Source organism: Cetorhinus maximus, chromosome 23, assembly GCF_964194155.1.
Source record: "Cetorhinus maximus chromosome 23, sCetMax3.hap1.1, whole genome shotgun sequence".
NCBI lineage: Eukaryota > Metazoa > Chordata > Chondrichthyes > Lamniformes > Cetorhinidae > Cetorhinus > Cetorhinus maximus.
Window position 1 is genome coordinate 8,321,305 of NC_135901.1, and position 22,265 is coordinate 8,343,569.

Genomic DNA, 22,265 nt, shown 5'->3' on the forward strand with positions numbered 1-22,265 from the left:
TGTGCAATTTTTTCCAGTTCAAGAATTTATCACTTTATGAAAGTTACTATTGAATTTATTTCCGCCATCATTTCAGGCAGTGTATTCCAGATCATGTCTAGAATAATGTCTCATATCCACTCGTGCTCTTTTCAATGTTAACTTAAACCTGAGCTGACTATTCACCAATCCTTCCGACACTGGATCTAGTTGTTGCTTATTAAGAGAGTTGGAGTCTCCAGGAGGTCACAGAGATAGGGAGGGGTGTGGTCATGGAGAGAATTAAACAAACGGACAAGAATTTTAAAGGCTGAAAACATCATGCATCTCCCCAATACGGAATGTGGATCACTAATTATGGAAAGGATGCTTATTTAACGATTAAACATGTAGAAAGGTGAGAAATTATCCCTCTAAATATCACATATGGATGCATAATGAGGGACAAATGAATCCCCAAATCTTTAATTAACAGCAATATGGAAAGGTGAATCACCTTTAAAGGAATTACCTTTAAACACCTGATCCAACTGGTGATGAAGAGTCTGATACCAGAAAAACAAAATACCAACAACAGTTAAGCTGTTTTTTAATGAAAGAAATCTGGAATAAATTTTTAAAAGATAATTTGTTTATCGGTATTCACACAGACCCATTTAACTTGTCAACTCAGGTTCCAGCTGTCAAGCCCTGTAATTTTACGCAGAAGCTGCTTCTCCATTGATCCTCCAGCCTCTGAATTCCATTTCCTGTTGGTTCCCAGGACAATCGTTCACCACTCATCAATATTTCACTTTCAGGGGAAGTTCAGGGGCTGGGAGGAAGAAATAAACTGTGGCCATGAATTAGCGGGAACACAATTAGATAAACTTGAAGGCAAACACCTTTTATAATTATCAAATTAATTATTTGTATTAACATATTAATTTGGAGAGACTGATGGGAATGGGTGTAGATAATGTTCACTGTTTTCTCCGATGCTATTTTTCAATGATTCTGACACATTAATATTCTTCTGTTGTTTCAATTAATGGCTGATGGTCCTACCTACAATACACCACATGCGTGGATATGGCCCATCTCCACCAGAAGGGCCGCAGCGCGCAAGCGCGGGAAGCCCCCCCGTCCACAGTCCGCCTGATTGCGCTGAGCATGCGCGGTGCGGCTCCAGGCTGAGCGGGGTCGTGCGCAGCCTCAGTGAAGCGAGTGCGGCTCCCAGAGGCTGAACGAAAGCGGCTGGAGGGAGGGGTTTATTACAGACTGACGGAAGGTCAGAGACCTGAAACATTAACTCTCTCTCTCTGTATAGATGTTGCTGGAACTGCTGGGTATTTCCAACAATTTCTCCATTTATTGCAGCGAACGCTGGGTATTGTCACTCGGCAGCCGGGAAGAGGCGGCGGCGGGGAACCGGCGGGAGGGCGGAGAGGGTTCATTAACACCCGGTGAAGGCCGCAAGCCCCGAATTAGAACCTGTAGGTCCCGCGTTTGCAGCTTCAGGGCTTTTCCCAGAAGTCAACGGCCGCCATCTTGTTTCAGCGGGGTGCAGAGCGCAAGCGCGGCCATATTAGTGTCGTAACAGAGTGGGCGGGCCTTCAGGGTCCCAGTGATCAGGAGAGAAAATGATTGATTCATTCATTTTAGTCTCACTCTGCACACAGGAGCTGAAGAACTAAACTCGGGCAGGAGTAGAAAGGGATAAAACTGGGAGTGGAGGGTGGAAGTGGTGTGAAGGGTTTGGATCTCCACACGTTGGGGAGCATGTGTGGGACGGGGATATACACCTTTGAGACAAATAGGAAGAAATGTTCTATCGAAATTAGAATAGTCTGTTCTGAATTTCTATGCTGTACCTACAGTGATAACTTCTGAAAATACATTTTACAGGGTAATCAGAAGGGGAGGATTTACAGGTGAGAAACTTAAACCAAACATAACATCAACATCTGACAGAGTCACTCAATTCATCAGGGTCTGAAAATCATCATCCTTTGAATGTGGAAGGAGAAATACTTGTTCTCTCTGTGGGAGAACGCTTCAAACATCAGTGTGACTGGAAAAGCACCAAGATACACACATATTGGAGTGAGATTGTTGCAGTGCACTGACTGGAAATAGCTTTCACAAGTTACACAGCCTGAAAAGACATCACACCATTCACAGCTGGGAGAAACTGTACACATGTTCTGTCTGTGGATGAGGCTCCAACTGATCATCGAAACTGGAGGGACACAAGAACACCCGCACCTTGGAGAAACCTTGGAAATGCAGGGGTTGTGGGAAGGGATTCAGATCGCCATCCCAGGTGGAAACTCAACAACGCATTCACACTGGGGAGAAGCCATTCACTTGCTCTGTGTGTGGGAAGGGATTCAACCAGTCATCTAATCTGCTGAGACACCAGCGAGTTCACACTGAAGAGAGACCCTTCACCTGTTCCGTGTGTGGGAAGGGATTCACTCAGTCATTCAACCTGCTGACACACCAGCGAATTCACACTGAGGAGAGACCATTCACCTGCTCTGTTTGTGGGAAGGGATTTACTCAGGCATTCAACCTGCTGACACATCAGCGAATTCACACTGGGGAGAGGCCATTCACCTGCTCCGAGTGCGGGAAGGGATTCACTCGCTCGTCCCACCTGCTGACACACCAGCAAATTCACACTGAGGAGACCATTCATCTGCCCTGTATGTGGGAAGGGATTTACTCAGACAACCTGCCTCATGTCACACCAGCGAATTCACACCGAGGAGAGGCCATTCAGCTGCACTTCCTGTGGAAAGAGTTTCAGGCATTCTTCCACCCTCATTGCACACCAGAGAGTTCACACAGGGGAGAGGCCATTCACCTGCTCTGTGTGTGGGAAGGGATTCACTCAGTCAGCCAGCCTCAAATTACACCAGAGAATCCACTCTGAGGAGAGACCATTCAGCTGCAATTCCTGTGGAAAGAGGCTCAAGTCTCCATCTAATCTCAGGGCACACCAGCGAGTTCACACTGAGGAGAGACTGTTTACCTGCTCTGACTGTGGGAAGGGATTCAACCAGTCATCCAACCTGCTGAGACACCAGCGAGGTCACATTGAGGAGAAGCCATTCAGCTGTATTTCCTGCGGAAAGAGGTGCAGGAAGTCATCCATGTTCAGTGCACACCAACAAGTTCACACTGAAAGAGACCAATCACCTACTCAGTGTGTGGGAAGGGATTCACTCAGTAATGATATCTGCTGAGACAGCAGCAAATTTATAAGTGACTGCAAGGGTTGGATTCTGCTGTTATTGCTGCTGTTAATCACATCCAGGACTGATAGTCTGACAATATTTGGTTTATTTCTGCTATTGTTAACGATCCCTACAACTGGTTGGAGTTTAACATTCTGGAGAAGACAGAGAGATGATGTTCAAATAAACACTAGATCAGCCAACTTCAGGCAATCAAAACTGTCGCTGATAACAGAAGTCTCCATGCTATGTATGATGGGATTAAGAGGGCGCTTGGTCCAAACATCACCAATGTTGCCTCCTTGAAGTTTGCAGATGGTGAAGTACTCTCCGACAGAAGTAAACAGATGTCCCACTGCTGTACTCCCATGAGACGGACATCTCCTGGTCTCTGTTTCATGCTCTCCTGCAGCTTCCTGTCATGGTTGAGTTTGATGAGGAACCCTCATCAATTCAGCTCAAAGTCCATTGATTGCTCAGCAAGCAGAAAGGCACCCGGCAAGGATGGAATTCCAGCTGTGCTGCTCAAGCACGGAAAGTCCCATCTACTGCCACAACCTCATGCCCTTCTCTGTTGGGAGGTGGGATCTGTTCCACAGGAGATGCGTGATGCAAAAACCATCAAAATAATCAAAAACAAAAGTGACAGAGTAGATTGTAACAACGACAGGGACATCTCACTTCCCAGTGTTACTGCAAAGGCCTTCATTAGGGTCATGCTTAAAAGACTTCACATACTCGCAAACTGAGTGTCCAGAGCCACAGTGCAGTTTCTGTGCTGGCAGATCTACAGGGGACATGATCTTCTCCATACGCCAGCTACAAGAGAAGTGTATGATTGGTATTTAATCTAAAATGCTGCCAGCTTCTGTGCTGAGAAAAATGAAACATTTTAACTACTGAGTGAAAGTAAACCTTTTAACTATGAATTACAATGTATTTGTACAATTGTAAACAGCACTGAAGGTTTGATTCCCTGAAGAAAAGCTTCAGTCTTGAGCTTATGAACCTATCTCAGAAGCTGTGGGAAGCTCCATCCTCTTTATCTCTTTTGGGTCCATTATGAAAATCAGACTTACTTTGGAGTTGGAAGCTGGGGCCAAGAACTCCAAGTCCCAACAGACCTCGGAGTGTCCACACATGTGCAGGCTGGGAGTGGGCTGCACATGCACAGTTTGGCATTTTGAGTTCTTTGGGCCAAGGACTGGCCCAGTGTACTTATGCATAAAGGAAAAAGGTGTGAAAACCCATGTCATGTGACTGGGAGTGGAGCACCATTGATGACAAGTGTCCCTGGCAGGGGAGAGGGAGAAGTCCCTGTTAAGATAAAAAGAGAAGAGCAGAGAAAGAGGCCCCAAGTAGGAAAAGGGCTGAAGTTAGGAGACTTTAATGAAGAGTGCTCAGAAGAAGCGCTGAATATCCAAGAAGACAGTAGAAGTTTGGTGATTCTTTGCTGCTGGCCTTTGGGGCAAAGCTACCATTTTGGAGCAGTAGTGTTCTCTCGTCACAGCCAAAGAGCTGAAGTGCTTGTGAGTTGGTGCTTGAGTGAGGACTCTGGAATCCAAGGGAACAGAATCTCGGGAGACGAGATTGAAACCGTGAGAGGTCGTCATTGATGCTGTCCAAGTTGGAGTGACTTGTGGAGAGAATTCCATGATGAGATCTTTGAAGGCAAAGACAGCAGCCCCTTGTGAGAAAGACAGAATTTCAATGAGATTGGTTGACTTGGAGTGTTTACTGACGTCTGGATGGATATTGAGAAATTGGTGGACTCTGTTTTGGTCATATTTGCCATTTATTGTGTAGGGTGGTGTGTTCGACCACAGTTTGCCTGTTAATTCACATGTACCTCATATTAACTCTGAATGTTGGAGTACAAAATATGTTGTTCATGAAAGTTTATTTTTGTTTGTTCAAAACCCATGGAATCTTATGGATTTATTCTCTGACAATTGTCTTGAATCTCAAACCTTGTCCATTTTAAACAAAACATTATTTCACCCTAACTGGATCTTGCCAACAACTTCGGTGTCTGGTGTGTAGGATCATAACAGATCTAAGAAGGTTGAATCTTCTTTTCTGTGAAAGCTAACTTTTTTAGTTTTATTTTTCTTTAGTTTCATTACAGTCATTTGAATAGGTGCCTGAAGAAAGAGCAGAATAAAAACAGAAACAAAGCTGAATAAAAAAGCAAATGAATTGGGAAAGCAAAGTTCAAAATGTGTTTGATTCATCTTTGATCTGAAAATGAAGTTACGTAAAGTTGACACAATTGTGTGCATTTGTGACTGTTTTCTCCACCCGTTTGCAAACAATCAGAGAAGTTACCCCATTCCACTGACAGCATTGTGACAATTTGAACTAAAGACTTTGCCTTTTAAAGATTTGGCTAATTCCCATTTGTATCTTTCAAGACAAAGTGCTTGAGAACGGGAGATATGGGAGTTATCACCAACCTGATTGCAAATGCTTCTGTGTCTGATGTAAAAACATCATATTATGTGAATGTCAAATTGGACGGTAACATTCCTCAACTACTCCTGAATGAGATAGAATGGTAATTAATGGGATGGCTGCACTTAGAATAAAAGAGAAAAATAACAACACCAAATGGGAATTGGAATGACTCGCTCTGGGTAAAGTTCAATAGAAAAGATCAACCTGGTATTGTCATGACTCACTGGGATAGTGCACTGTAATAGCAAGCCCCACTGGTCCCTGAGCTGAGACAAATGTGAGAAGTTTGATTAGACCACCAAATTGCCCCAATTTTACCTAACTGTAATTTAATTTAGATTAACAGAATAGGCACCAAGTTTGTAAAGTTAACAAGAAAATAACTGTTTATTAAACAAATTATCTGTAACCAGTGGCAATAGGAAGAAAAATTAACTGCTAACTTTTAACTCTATAACTTAAACTCAACCCCTTCTTAACCCCTATACACAAGCGCACACACACATATACAAGACATACAAAACATAGGCTTTAAGGGTGAGGTAAAAACACTCCCCCAATTTGATCCCGAAACAAAAATAATTCTTTTTGCAGGCATCGAGGTGTGGCCCAAGTCAAATTAAAGCTATCCTTGTGATAAAAAACCTCATCATGTAGGACGAGTGAGTCCTTACTTGCTGTGAGGAATGAGGGGAGTTCTTCCCTGTAGTGTACAGCCTCTTTGACCTCAGTCGCATCAGAGTCCTGACAGTTTTTAAAATCAGTTTTAACTGGAGTTTGTCGTACCAGTGCCAATGATTGTGAATTTTCAGCATCAGGGATAGAGAGAGAGGGGAACCAGTGACTGTGGGATTGAACTCAGCAGAATCAGCAGCACCTTCAGGAAATGGGAGAGGGAAAACAGTGGGAAAATCCTTAAAGTTTCTGTGTATTTCCAGGGGAGAGCAGCAGATTAAATCAATTCGAAAAATTGAGCATGGAAGAGCTAAGATTTGTGTGTGCTTTCTTTTAATCTATCCCAATTTGGTCGTATTTTTTTCTAGTTCCTATTTGAGGAAGCAATGGTGCTGCCCCTACCCAACATTCCCTGCGGTCGCGAACGTGGCCCATTCCCACTATAGGGGTCCATTGCGCAGCCGCAGTATCTGGAACATGCGCAGTATCAGTTTGATGAGAACCCTGCCAGTGCTGGAGACGCTTCTTGCAACGGGTGAGAGTCAGCGGGATAGAGGAAGGGAGTCGGGAATTGGATGGGGCAATGGGGAGGGAGAGGAGGCTTCATAAATAGCTGATGTCGGCTCCAAATCCCGAATAAGATGCTGCAAGTCTCGTGTATGCAGCACCGGGGCTTATTACCGGGAACAGGCCCAGGTTAATCGTTGCCATATTGGTTCTGCGGGTAGGATTGCGCATGCGCGATTACCTTAGTGACGCAACAGAGTCGTCTTCAGGGTCCCGGTGACCAGGACAGAAAATCATTGACTCATTGATTTCATTCTCATTCTGCACACAGGAGTTGGTGACAGGCTTGGGTTAATGGCCGTCAACTTTAGAGCGGCAAGGTGTTGCAGGGAGCTTGCACGATCGACTGAAGAACAAGAGAACAAAAGCAGCAGAATAAGCAGTAAGCATTTGGCCCATCAAGCCTTCTCCATTCAATAAGATCATGGCTGATCTGATTGTGGCCTTAACTCCACATTCCTGCCACCGTCCCCCTCCCTCTACCCCCATAACACTTGATTTCCTTGTAGCTCAAAACTCTCTTTGACACAGCCTTGAATATATCCAATGACCCAGTCTGCACTGCTCACTGGGGAAGAGAATTCCAAAGACATAAAATTCTTAAGATTACCGTTTAAGCACCAAAATTTGAAAATTCACGTCCTTGTGAAGAGAATAAATTTCTCTTCATCTCAGTTTTACATGGGAGATGCCTTGTTTTTCAACTGTGTTCCCTAGTTCTAGATCCCTCCATGAGGGGAAACATCCTCTCAGCCTCTACCATGACAAGCACCCTCAGAATCTTACATGTTTCAATGAGATCACCTCTCATTCTTTTAAACTCCTATAAGTATAGACCCAACTTGCTCAACCTTTCCCCAGGAATCAGCCAAATGAATCTTCTCTGAACTGCTTTCATTGCAAATATGTCCCTGCTTAAGTAATCCTGGGCCAAGAGCAGAAGGAGAGACATTGTGAATTTTTATCCTGGACTGACAGGGATGGATTTTGGAAACTCCTTTTACAGGGGGTTAAAAGGGGAGGGTTTACACACAGCAAACTCAAACCAAGTGAAATGTTTGTCTTTCTGAATTTCTAACCTCAACTGACACTTTTGACTTTTGTAATCTCCTTTTATGGGGAGTTAGAAGATATGAAGATTGTGAGATTTTTCTTTGACTCCAGTGCTTCTGATATCTTTTCAGCTTCAGGCTTCAACAGGTTCAGAAGTGAGTATTATTAAACATTCACTTTAGAGCTTTTAGTGCTGTGCTGTGGTCCCATGGCTCTGGGACTGGTGTGGGTCCTTTACTGTGGATCTGAATCCATGTCTATCTATTGCTCTGCTTCACCTCTGCCCTCCCTGATCACCTCTCTGTCATTGTCTAACTTCCTCTGTCTCTAATAGTGGGTTTATTTTAACCATGTTTGGTAATTTACTGTTATTTCTGCCAAATCAGGTTCCAACTGTTGCCCACCACCCCCCAGTTTTTTTTTTAATTCATTCATGGGATGTGGGCATCACTGGCTAGGCCAGCATTTATTTCCCATCCCTAATTGCCCTTAGAAGGTGGGGGTGAGCTACCTTTTTGAACCAACACAGTCCTTCTGGTGTAGGGATCTGAAAACAAGGATGTGAATTTTCAAATTTTTGTGCTTAAACAGGAACCTTTGTAGGTTAGTGAGCCCAGGGATGATGGGTGAACAATACTTGGTGCGAGAAAGGATACAGGCAGCAGTGATTTACATGACCTCAAGGTTACAAGGAAGCGAAATGTGGGAGGCTGGCTAAGAGTGCCTTAGAATAGTTAAGCCCAGAAGCAATAAAGGAATGGATGAGTGTTTCAGAAGTAGATGAGCTGAGACAAGGACAGAGTCAGGTGATGTTACTGAGATGAAAGTGGTCTTGGTGTTTATGCAGGTATGTGGTCAGAAGCTCTGTTTGGAGTGAATCACGACACGGAGATTGTAAACTGTGTGGTTCAGCCTCAGATAGTTGCTGAGGAGAGGGATGGAGTCAGTGGTCAGAGAGTGGAGTTCGTAGCAGGGATTGAAGACAATGGTTTTCATCTTCCCAACATTTAACTGGAGGAAATTTCTGTTCACCCAGAACTAGATGTCAAACAAGTCAGGACCGTGTGAGACTTGGAGAGAAATTTGGAGGCAATGGTGTTCGCTTACACCTGCCACCCTGGTCCTTTAGCTGATGGAGGTTCAGGGTTTGGGAAATTCTGTCAAAGTTCTGCCCGAGTTGTCGATATATAACATCCCTCTCCTTTGCTCCTGCCTCTTCCATGTATCTCTCTCCTCCCATAGAGGGCAGTGTCTTGTGTAGGTCCAGGCTGGGTAGCAAGTTCCCTTCAATGAAGGACATCAGCGACCATCTGGCAGCTTTCATTTTTTCCTAGTCTCAGGACCCACCAATTATCAGATTCATTCAGTTCAGTTTCACAACCTGCCTTACTTTCAGAATCCTTTTTTTCTGTTTGAAATCAATTTCACAGGGTATTAGAAGCGGAGGATCTGAATTTGGGAAACTCAGCCCAAACACCACATCAGGATCTGACGGAGTCGCCCAATTTATTGTAACCTGAATATCATCAGATTCTGAACATGGAAGGAAAAAGCACCGTTCACAGTGGGGACAAACCGTACACGTGCTCTGTGTGTGGAATAGGCTTCAGCAGATCATCTGGGCTCACAAACCATAAATGCAGTCACACTGGACAGACACCTTGGAAATGTGGGGACTGTGGGAAGGAATTCTATAACCTGTCAAAGCTGAAAACTCATCGACACAGTCACACCGGGGAGAGACCGTTCACCTGCTCGGTGTGTGGGAAGGGATTCACTCAGTCATCAATTCTGCTGAGACACCATCGAGCTCACACTGGGGAGAGGCCATTCGCCTGCTCTGAATGTGGAAAGGGATTCACTCAGTTATCCATCCTGGTAACACACCAGAGGGTTCACAGTGAGGAAAGACCTTTTAAATGCCCAGACTGCGGGAAGTGCTTTAAAAGTTCCTGGGAACTGATTTCCCATCAAAGTGTTCACAGTGAGGAGAGACCTTTTAAATGTCCAGACTGTGGAAAGTGCTTTAAAAGTTCCAGGGAACTGATGTCCCATCAACGTGTTCACACGAAGGAGAGACCTTTTAAATGCCCAGACTGCAGGAAGTGCTATAAAAGCTCTGGGGAATTGATGCGACATCAACGTGTTCACACTCAGGAGAGACCGTTCAGGTGCTCTCACTGTGGGACTGGGTTCAGGCAATCGTCTCAACTCATTGTACACCAGCGAATTCACACTGGGGAGAGGCCGTTCACCTGCACTGTGTGTGGTAAGGGATTCACTCAGACATCCCACCTCATGAAACACCAGCGAATTCACACCAGGGAGAGGCCGTTCACCTGCACTGAGTGTGGGAAGAAATTCACTCGTACATCCCACCTGCTGACACACCAACAAGTTCACAAGTGAATACTGGATTTACGGGGATTTACAGCTTTGGGAGTGGAAAAGAGAGGAAAAAATGTTGCATAGAAACTAGAATAATCTGTTCTGAATTTCTATCCTGGACTGACAGTGATGAATTTTGTAAACTCCTTTTGCAGAATATTAAAAGGAAGGATTTGGAGATGTGAAACTCAAGCCAAATGTCACATCACTTTCTGGTTGACTCACTTGATGCATCAGGACCTGAATACCATTGGACTTTGAATGTGGAAAGAGAAATGTTTGTCCGTTCTGTCTGTGGGAAAAGATTTCAAGCATCAGGGTGACTGGAAAAGCACCAAGACACACACACCTGGGTGAGAGTGTTCCAGTGAACTGACTGCGGAAAGAGCTTTAACCGGTTACACAGCATGAAAATACATTGCATTGTTCACAATAGGGAGAAAACATACACGTGTTCCCTGTGTGGACGAGGCTTCAACAGGTTATCCAACCTGGAGAGACACATGGACACAGACACAATGGAGAAACCATGGAAACGTGGGGGCTGCGGTAAAGGATTCGATTATCCATGCCTGCTGGAAAACCATCGGCGCAGTCATACTGGGGGGAAGCCGTCCACCTGTTCTGTGTTTGGGAAGGGATTTATGAAGTCATCCTGCCTCATGTTACACCAGCGAATACACACTTAAGAGACATTGTTCGCCTACACAAATGTGGAAAAGGGTTCAGGCAGTCATCCACCCTCACCTCACACCAGCGAGTTCAAAATGGGGAGAGGCCGATCACCTCTGCATGTGAAAAAGAATTCACTCATTCATCCATTCTGTGATCACACCGGTGAATTCACACTGAGGAGAAGCCTTTCAACTGTATTTCCTGTAGAAAGAGGTTCAGGCACATCAGTGAATTAACACTGGGGAGAGGCCGTTAACCTGCTCTGAGTGTGGGAAGGGATTCACTCAGTCATCCACCCTGCTGACACACCATCAGATTCATACTGAGAAGAAGCTATTCAGCTGCACTTCATGTGGAAAGGGTTTCAGGCAATCATCCACCCTCACTGCTCACCAACGCAATCACACTGGGAAGAAGCCATTCACCTGCTCCGTGTGTGGGAAGGGATTCGCTCAGTCTGGCAGCCTGCATTTACATGAACGCACTCACACTGGGGAGAAGCCATTCACCTGCTCTGTATTTGGGAAGGGATTCATTCAGTCATGGTATCTGCTACCACACCAGTGAGTTCATAAGTGATTCCAGAAGTTGGATTCTCCTGTTTTTGCTGCTGTTAATCACATCCAGGACTGATAGTCTGACAATATTAGGTTTGTTTCCGCTGATTTAACAGCCCTATAACTGGCTGGAGTTTAATATCCTGGAGATGGCACTGATTTTTGGGACTGCAGTATCCTTTTTTAATAACACCATCTCTGATCTTTCCCCTTAATTCAAGAATTCTCAACAAGAACTCATTTACAATAAAATTATGAACTTTTACTTCAATCCTAAATCGGCCTTTGCAAAATCTAAAATTCAGTGTCTGAAAGGGTCCACTGATTAACATCTCCAATTAGAAAGTGCTGATTGTTGGCAAGGATTAATCAGGATCCATAGGATACGTGTGATATAAAAATCATCACACTATAGAAAAACAAAGGTGACAGAGGAGATTGCAACAACTACAGGGACATCTCATTCCTTAGCGTCACTGGGAAGGCCTTCGCTGGAGTCATGCTTAAAGACTCCATCTACTTGCAGACTGAGTGTATCCAGAAGCACAGTGTGGTTCCTGTGCTGGCAGACCCACAGTGAACATGATCTTCTCCATAAGCCAGCTATAAGAGAACTGTAGTGAACAGGATATACCTCTTTACCTGACTATTATAGATCTTAGTAAAGCATTCAACACCGTCAGCAGGGCAGGACTCTCCAAGATTTTGGAGAAAATTGACTGTCCCCCAAAGCTGCTCAGTCTGACCTGCTCCTTTCATGACAACATGCAGTGACTGTACAGTTTGATGGCACCACTTCCAACAGTTTCAGGGTGAAGAATGGAGTGAAACAGACGCCTACACTGAAAACAACAGCCCACAACGACAGCTGATCACCACGAATAATAATAACTTCTATCAGGGAGATAGAACAGGGAGATGTGACATTGAATGATGAGATGAGTCATGAGATAAGTACATTTAAAGTCCAGAAAGGTGTTGTTTAAATCAGTGCATCCCAAACTTTTTCCCAGTGTGACCACATTTTAATTCCTCAGACTTCGTGTGACTCCAGAGTGAAAATTTGAGGGGATGAGAATTGTGACAGGGGTAGTGGGGAGGTGGGTGCTTCAGCTGTTGCACGAGTTTGGGGGGGATTATTAATGTATTTGAACTCATTATTAATGTAATAGCGTCCTGATTATTCATTTATTTATAGGATGCTGATTATTGACACAATTGGCAAATAACTTAAATGTGACAGGATTCTGATAGTTGATGCCATTGGACTCTGATTATCAATTAAAATAATTCTGATTATTAATGTATTAGTATCCTGATAATTGCAATAATTTGCTGATTATTGAAGCAATAGGCAGCTGATCATTAAACACGGTTTCACAGTATCTTTACAGTGCAGAAGGAGGCTATTCGGCCCATTGAGTCTGCACTGGCTCTCTGAAACAGCATTTCACACAGTCCCACTCATCCCCCTAACCTTGCACATTCTCTCTTTTCAGGCAGCAATCCAATTTCCTTTTGAATACCTCGATCAGACCTGCATCCTCCACCCTTTCAGGAAGTTTGTTCCAGACTCCAACTACCTTCTGGGTGAAAAATAATTTCCTCATATCATCTTTTGCCAATTATTTTGAATGTGCCCTCTAGTTCTTGATGTTCTCCTGAGTGGGAACAGTTTCATTATTTATCCTGTCCATACCCCTCAGGATCTTGAATACCTCTATCAAGTCTCCTCTCAGCTTTCTTTTCTCCAAGAAAAACAGTCCCAATCTCTCCACTCTATCCTCACAGCTACAGTTCTTCATCCCAGGAATCACTCTCTCCAATGCCTTCCCATCCTTCCTCAAGTACGGTGCCCAGAACTGGACGTAGTGCTCCAGATGAGCCCTAACTAGTGTCTTAGACAAGTTCAACATGACCTCTTCACTCTTGTACTCAATGCCTCTATTAATAAAGCCTAATATACTATATGCTTTATTAACTGCTCTCTCAACATGCCCTGCCATCTTCAATGACCTATGTACGTATACACTGAGGTCCCTCTGTCCTGCACCACCGTTAGTGGCTCTCCCTTTATTTTATACTGCCTCTCCATATCTTTCCTGCCAAAACCAATCACCTCACATTTCTCTGCATTGAACTTTATCTGTCACATTAATACAACTGGAATTATGTAATTTGATCCTCATTATTAATGTAATTCGACCCTGATTAATGTAATAGGATGCTGATTATTTATACAATAAGATCCTGATTGTTGATGCAATAGGCACCAGACTATTAATGTAATAATATCCTGATTATTAATGAGTTGGGATCCTGAATCTTAAAGTAATTGGACTCTGATCATTAATGTAATAGGAACCTGAACATTGATGTAATAGGATCCTCATTATTAATGCAATAGGATTCTGATCATTATTGTAACAGTGTCCTGGTTATTGATGCAATATGATCCTGAACAGTAATGCATTACAATCCTGTTTATTAATTTACTATTATCCTGATTATTAATACATTATGATCCTGGTTATTGAAGAAGTCGGCTTTCCAGAAAAAACGAACACCTGTACAATGTGCACAACCTTTTCACAAACTTTATTTGCAGCAGCAATTGCGCCTGAGAGAGGAGGCCATTAGGCCACGCCCACCAACAAAAAAACCGTGAGGATTTAAAGGGGCCTCGCAGCTGTCAGGAAACAGTTGGAGCTCCACGGCAGCCATTGCTACCTCGGAGCTAGCGAGCCCAAAATCCTGTCTCACAACCCACTGGGGTTACGACCCACAGTTTGGGAAGCCCTGACTTTCACTGGGACTATAAAATGGGAACTGGCTTTGAAAGTTCTTGTCACAGTCTTAAGCATTTAAACCCTCTCTCCCTCCAGTATGAACTCATTGATGTGTTTGGAGGCTGGATGACCGAGTGAATCCCTTCCCACACATGGAGCAGGCGACGACCTCTCCCTGGTGTGCATGCCCTGATGACTTTCCAACTCAAATTGAATCCCTTCCCACTGTCCCCACATTAACACGGTTTCTCCCTAGTTGACTGTGCTTGTGTCTTAACAGGCCAGATGTTCGGCTGAAACCTCCTTCACTGATATTGGGAAAGATTGGGGGGGAGGTGGGATAAACTGGATTGCTCGTTGAAAGAGCCAGTGCAGATTCGGTGAGCTTCTGTGCTGTACTCTGATGAGATCCTATGATTCTATAACAGGATAATGATTCATAATAAATACCATACGATTGAACCATAGAGCTCAGAAGGTGGCCATTCAGCCCATTGTGTCTGTACTGTCTTTCTGAAAATGTTGCCATTCTGTCCCACTCCCCTGATCTTTCTTCCGAGCCTTGAAAATCTTTCCTTATGAAGTAAAAATCCAAATCACTTTTGAAAGTTACTATTGGATCTGCTTCCACCAGTCATTCAGACAATGTGTTCCAGATCAAAAACAAAAATTGCTGGAAAAACTCAGCAGGTCTGACAGCATCTGTGGAGAGAAAGACAGAGTTAGCGTTTTGAGTCTGTATGAATCTTCATCAGAGTTTTTCCAGCAATTTTTGTTTTTGTTTCAGATTTCCAGCACCCACAGTATTTTGCTTTTATATTAATGTGTTCCAAATCATCAGAACTCACTGAGTAAAATAATCTCTCCTCATCTTCACCCTGGATTTTTTGCCAATTATTTTAAATCTGTTTTCTGTGGTTACCAACCATCCTATCAATGGAAACAATTTCTCTCTATGTAGATAAAAACTCCTCAAAAATGTCCACACCTCTGTTAAATCACTCCTTAATCTTCTCTGCTCTAAAGAGAACAATCCCAGCTTCTCCAATCTCTCCACATAACGGAAACCCCTCATCCCTGATACTATTTTGGTCAATTTTCCATGTACTCTGTCCAAGCCCTTGACATCTTTCCTGAAGTGTGGTGCTCAGAACTGAGCACAATATTTGAGCTGAGGATTAAAAAGTGATTTATAAAGTTTCATTGTGACTTCCTTGCTTTTGTACTTCATGTCTCCATTAATACATGGAGGGCCCCCATTAGCTTTTCTTAAACAATTTGATCAACTTTTCCTGTTACCTTCAAAGATTTGTGTCCATCCACTCCCAGGTCATTCCGTTCCTGCACTCTGTTTAAAATTGTACCATTTAGTTTATACTGCCTCTCATTCTTCCTTCCAAAATGTATCATTGACTGTGAGTCACTTTGGGATGTTCTGAGGGTGTGAAAGATTTGAAATGAACACAAGATCTTTATCCTCCACATACTGTCCACAGGGGAGTTCTCCTGGTGCAGTGGGACCAACATTCGTGTTTTAACTAACACCACCAAAGAAAACTGGATTAATCGGTCACTCTTCTGATTGCTGTTTGTGGAACCTTGCTGTGTACAAACTGGCTGTTATGAAACAGTAATAACTTGTATTTATATAACACGATTATTATAATAAAACATCCCAAGGCACTTCAGAGGAGTTTCATAAAGTAAAAATTGGACATTGAGTCACATAGGGTGATGATATGACATAGCATGTGGTAAATGCTGAGCTGTTCAAATCCCAGAGGGAAACTTGAAACAACTGTCACAACTAATTTACAATTTGTATGTTTTGAGATGCAGGCTTTGAATTCAGTGATAACAGGACCACCGAGTCTTAAGAGGTTTTTATAAAACTAAATTAAACATTTATTAACAAGAAAAATGATTTTTAAGCACACACATATGTCTACAAATTATCACTATAACTTCTAAACCCCCTAATTAATTTAACTCCCAGTTACACTTCCGTAAGACACACAGATTTTAAAAGGCTCAGGCAAAGTAAACAATACCCTGAACAGTTGAATTCAAAGTGAGTTCTCTTAACTTCAGTCCCTAGAGGCAGCAATTTGGTATATACAGGCTGAAGGTGTTTCACCCTTGTTAGATCTTAAAAATGTCTACCCTTAGACACAGCCTTTGCTCCTTTGTACATATTTTCCCCTTTGAATGCAAATTCCCATTGTTTCACTATGTCTTTGCACTTTATTTTTCTGATAATAAAAGTCTCTCATAGCATAAAGTTTTACCAGTAATCTTTGGGAAAAATAAACACACTGTTCCTTAACTTCACCTGGCTAGGTGACACATTTCTCTCCTCCTTTAAAATCAATCTAGTCTGATTTATTTAAAAATGCAAATTTCCCCCTTTACACTTCACATTCTAAAACTTCCCCATGTTTACCTAATTAACATTTCAAACCTAACTTCTCTTCTTACATTAAAGCACCCAGACTAGCTGCCTCTAATTCAATTAAGTCTCTCTCACACACACAACAGACACGGACTCTATTTTACAATAAATTCCAATAACATTTTGGACATTATTATCTCTTCCTGACAGTGATATTAGGGTAAATAGAGAAAACCTTGACTGGAGAGGCAGATTTTAACAAGATTTTTAATCAGGAGAGAGATGGAGAGTTTAGGGAGGGAATTTCAGAGTTGCATGCCTCAGCCCTGCCATCAATGGTGGAGTAATTAAAATCAGGGATGCTAAAGAGACCAGAATGAGAAGCGCAGATATTTCAGAGGGTTGTGAAACTACAGGTTAGAGAGATAGGGAGAGACGAGGCCATGGAGGAATTCGAAAACAAGGAGCTGAATTTTCAAATTGAGGCATTACTTGACCTGGAGCCGACATAGGTCAGCGATCTCAGGGGTGATGGGTGAATGTAACTTGGTGTGAGAAAGCACACGGGCAGCAGAGTTTAGGGTGATCTCACGTTTCCACGTGGGGGTGGGGTGAATGTGAGAGGCTGGTCAGGAATGTATTGGAATTGTCAAGTCTAAAGGTAACACGGGCATGGATGAGGGTTTCAGCAGCAGATGAGCTGGGGTGGAATGGAGACAGGCGACGTTATGGAGATTGAAATATCTGGTATAGTGATGGTGTGGATATGTGATTAGAAGCTCATCTTGGGGTCAAATCTGACACCAAGATTATGAACAGTGTGGTTCAACCTCAGACAGTTCCCAGGGAGAGGGATGGACTCGGTAGTTAGGGAACAGAATTTGTAGTGGTGACTGAAGACAATGGCTTTGGTCTTCCCAATTTTTAATTGGAGGAAATTTCTGCTCATCCAGTACTGGATGTCGGATAAGAAGTTTGATAATTTAGTAACAGTGGAGGAATGGAGAGGGATGGTGGTGAGGTAGACCTGGGAGTAGTCAGTGTACATGTGAAAACTAATATGTTGCTTTTGGATGATGTCACCTAATGGCAGCATGTGGATGAGAAATAGGAGAGGCCAAGGATAGATCCTTGGGGGACACCAAGTTCAAGGACTTTGGAGAGGAAAGGAGGGTTGGAGATGGGATGGTGGTTTGCCAAAACCGTGGTGTCAAGGGTTTTTTTTTTCAGGAAGGGTAAGATTGGTTTATTTAAAGGTGAGAGGGGCAAAACCAGAAGAGAGAGAGAACCATGAGCAATATCAGCTAACCTGGGAGAGTTAGATGGTCAGCAGTTTAGTGGGAATAGGATTGAGGGACTCTGACAGGGTATGACGGGAGATAGGAGAGAAACTGGAGAAAGATGTGAGTTCAGGGCTGAGCCAAGGGGGAACTTTGGAGATGGTTTGGCCCGGTGGGCTAGTGGTAGGGAGGGATGCAGCAGAGGCAGCTGATCGGATTGTCTCAATCTTACAGACAAAGAAGCTCCATGAGCTCCTCACACTTGTTGTTGGAGGTGAGGATGGAGGAGACGGGGAGAGGGAGAGCACTTCAAAAGGAATTGACTTGTGTTAGAGATATTAAAAGGATTAAACACTGTATTTAACACAAAGCTGATTTATTTGACTTCTATTCAGAATGTTAGCCCTTTTAACTGGCCTGGGGTTAATTAACATCAGCAGAAACAGACCTCAATGAACATGATTCAGTCCTGGATATGATTAATGACAAAATCCAATCACTGTATTTACCTGTGAATTCGCTGGTGTCTCATCAGGTTGGATGACTGTGTAAATCCCTTCCCACACTTCGGGCAGGTAAATGGCCTCTCCCCAGTGTGAACTCGCTGATGTGTCAGCAGGGTGGATGACTGAGTGAATCCCTTCCCACAGTCCGGACAGGTGAATGGCCGCTCCCTGCTGTGAATACGCTGGTGTACACTGAGGTCAGATGACATCTTGAACCCAGTTCCGCAGTGAGAGCACTTGAATGGTCTCTCATCAGTGTGAACACGTTGATGGCGCATCAGAACCCCGGAACTTTTAAAGCAGTTACCGCAGGCTGGACATTTAAGTGGTCTCTCATCAGTGTGAATACGTTGATGGGGCATCAGTTCCCTGGAACTTTTATAGCATTTACTGCAGTCTGGGCATTTAAAAGGTCTCTTGTTGGTGTGAACTTGCTGGTGATTCAGCAGGGTGGATAACTGAGTGAAACCCTTCCCACACTCAGAGCAGGTGAAAGGTCTCTCCCCAGTGTGAACTCGCTGGTGTGTCAGCAGGTTAGATGACCGAGTGAACCCACTCCCACACACAGAGCAGATGAACGGCCTCTCCCTAGTGTGAACTCACTGATGTTCCGTGAGTTGAGATGATTGCTTGAACCCAGTGCCACAGTGAGAGCACCTGAATGGTCTGTCATCAGTGTGAACACGTTGATGGAGCATCAGGTCCCGGGAACTTTTATAGCACTTCCCACAGTCTGGGCATTTAAAAGGTCTCTCATCAGTGTGAACTCGCTGGTGTGCCAGCAAGTCAGATGACTGAGTGAATCTCTTCCCACACTCTGAGCAAGTGAACGGCCTCTCCCCAGTGTGAAAACGCTGGTGTGTCATTAGCGTGGATGAGGTGGTGAATCCCTTCCCACACACACAGCAAGTGAATGGTCTCTCCCCAGTGTGAACTCGTTGGTGTGCCAGCAGGGTTGATGACTGAGTGAATCCTTTCCCACATTTGGAGCATGTAAATGCCCTCTCTCCTCTGTGAACTCGCTGGTGTTGCAGCAGGTTGGATGACCGAATGAATCCCTTCCCACACTCAGAGCAGATGAATAGCTTCTCCCCAGTGTGACTGGGCCGATGAGTTTCCAGTTCAGACGAGGATTTGAATCCCTCCTCACAGTCTCCACCTTTCCACGGTTTCTCCCCACTGTGAACGGTGCTTTTTCCTTCCATGTTCAAAATCTGATGATATTCAGGTTACAATAAATCGGACAACTCCATCAGATCCTGATTTAATGTTATGTTTCAGTTTTCTGACTGTAAATCCTCCCCTTCTAACACCCTGTGAAATTGATTTAAAACAGAGAAAAGGGAGTGAAAGAGAACCCACAAAAACACGAAGGCAGGTTGTGAAATTGAGCTGAATGAATCTGTTATTTTGTGGTAAAAGCAAAAAACTGTGGATGCTGGAAATCCAAAACAAAAGCAAAAATACCTGGAAAAACTCAGCAGGTCTGACAGCATCTGCGGAGAGGAACACAGTTAACATTTCGAGTCCGAATGATTCTTCATCAGAACTAAGGAAAAATAGAAAAGAGGTGAAATATAAGCTGGTTTAAGGGGAGGTGGGACAGGTAGAGCTGGATGGAGGGCCAGCGATAGGTGGAGATTGCCAAAAGATGTCATAGACAAAAGGATAAAGAGGTGTTGACGGTGCTGATATTAGCTAAGAAATGTGCTAATGGTGACATTAAGGGTAGAAAGCAGGACGAGCAAGGTACAGATGGCCCTAGTGGGGGTGGGGTGGGGGGAAAGGATTGAAATAGGTTAAAAGGTAGAGATAAAACAATGGATGGAAATACATTTAAAAATAATGGAAATAGATGGGAAAAGAAAAATATATATAATTATTGGAAAAAGGGGGATCGGAAAAGGGGTGGGGATGGAGGAGAGATTTCATGATCTAAAGTTGTTGAACTCAATATTGAGTCCGGAAGGCTGTATCCCTTCCTCCCACCTCACCCCCACTAGGGCTATCTGTACCTTTCTCGCCCTGCTTTCTACCCTTAATGTCACCATTAGCACATTTCTTAGCTAATATCACCACCGTCAACACCTCTTTGACTTTTTGTCTATGACATCTCTTGGCAATCTCCACCTATCAATGGCCCTCTATCCAGCTCTACCTGTCCCACCCCCCTTAAACCAGCTAATATTTCACCTCTTTTGTATTTTTCCTTAGTTCTGATGAAGAGTCATTCGGACTCGAAACGTTAACTGTGTTCCTCTCCGCAGATGCTGTCAGACCTGATGAGTTTTTCCAGGTATTTTTGTTTTTGTTTTGGATCTCCAGCATCCGTAGTTTTTTGCTATAATCTTAGTGTTTATTTGACTGCCACTTCTCTTCAAGGAATGCCTACCTTGAAGAAGTATTGCTCTTCTCTCCAACAGGATTTCTGCCTCTCTCTTTTGCCTTGTTCATCTTCATCGCTTTCCATTTCTCTCCTGGTGTTTGACAAGGAGTTTACTAAAACTCGCTTTCACAGCCATATTTCCTTCCTCAGTGACTGTCTCCATCTCCGACTTACCCCACGTGGATTTCAACTGAAGTTCCATCCCTCATTTTTCGAACCCACCCAGGATTACAGGTATCTCTGGGACATACAACGCACCTTGGACTGCTGTTCTTGTCGCATCCTGAGATCCACACTCAGTGCCATGCATTGCCATATGTACACACTCGACTTCTCCCTCCAGCAGCACCGACGCACCCTATTTCTAAGCTGCCCTTGCCCCCAGTTTCATTTTATTCCTTGTTTCATCTGACGCCTCAACAAGAATCTTTGTCTCTTTCTTTCAGGTGCAAAGGAATGCAAGCTCCAACGCCCATCCAGGACCCTCCACCCCTGCCCGTCCCTCTGTCCCCATCCTGTCTTCCAATCCCAGCCCCGGCCGTGTATTCACCATACCCCCTGACCTTCCCCTCTCTGATGCTGAACGTTCAGTGCTCAGAAAAGGACTCAGTTTCATACCCTTATGCCCTCATCTCAATGAATTTCGGGCTCGGCACGATGCTGAACTCTTCTTCCGCCGCCTTCGTCTCTGTGCTCACTTCTTTGGGCAGGAGTCCTCTCCCCATTCAACAGATCTTTTTACCCGCCACCAATATTCTCCCTCCACCTGGACCCCTCCCTCTGGATTCTTACCTTCTCTTGATCTTTTCATTGAGAACTGTCGGCATGACATCAGTCGTCTCAATTTCTCTGCTCCTCTCACCCACTCTAACCTGTCTCTCTCTGAACTTGCTGCACTCCGTTCTCTCAGGTCCAACCCTGACATTGTCATCAAACCTGCTGACAAGGGTGGTGCTGTTGTTGTCTGGCACACTGAGCTCTACCTCGCAGAGGCTGAGCGTCAACTCGTAGACACTTCCTCCTTCCTCCCCCTGGACCATGACCCCACCACTGAACATCAAGCCATTGTTTCTAGGACTGTCACTGACCTCATCTCCTCTGGAAATCTTCCCTCCACAGCTTCCAACCTCATAGTCTCCCAACCTCGGATGGCCCGCTTCTACCTCCTACCCAAAATCCACAAACAGGACTGTCCCGGCAGACTGATCATGTCAGCCTGTTCCTAGCCCACAGAACTCATTTCTTGCTATCTTGACCCCATTCTCTCTCCCCCGTCCAGTCTCTTCCCACCTACGCAATTCCTCTGACACCCTACATCATATCAACCATTTCCAGTT

General features: G+C 44.1%; 2 protein-coding genes across 2 annotated transcripts in view; one reads left to right on the top strand and one right to left on the bottom strand.

Annotated features, from left to right (window-relative positions):
* LOC144697774 (uncharacterized) overlaps window positions 1-19,776 on the bottom strand; it is a 59,676-nt gene extending 39,900 nt beyond the window's left edge. Inside the window, 1 exon segment of the mRNA XM_078569771.1 lies at window positions 18,554-19,776. Within this exon segment, the coding sequence (XP_078425897.1) occupies window positions 18,554-19,747 (1,194 nt within the window). The 5' untranslated portion in view covers window positions 19,748-19,776.
* On the top strand, window positions 6,979-11,234 carry LOC144698187 (uncharacterized). The gene is made up of 2 exons (XM_078570145.1): window positions 6,979-7,284; window positions 9,386-11,234. Exon 2 carries the CDS (start codon window positions 9,495-9,497, stop codon window positions 10,362-10,364), a length of 870 nt encoding a protein of 289 aa, XP_078426271.1. The 5' UTR covers window positions 6,979-7,284; window positions 9,386-9,494; the 3' UTR covers window positions 10,365-11,234.
* Window positions 19,777-22,265: the final 2,489 nt, after the last annotated feature.

Bases quoted from the DNA above. Each gene is read 5' to 3' on its own strand.
- LOC144698187 (XM_078570145.1), top strand. From the start codon at position 9,495: ATGGAAGGAAAAAGCACCGTTCACAGTGGGGACAAACCGTACACGTGC.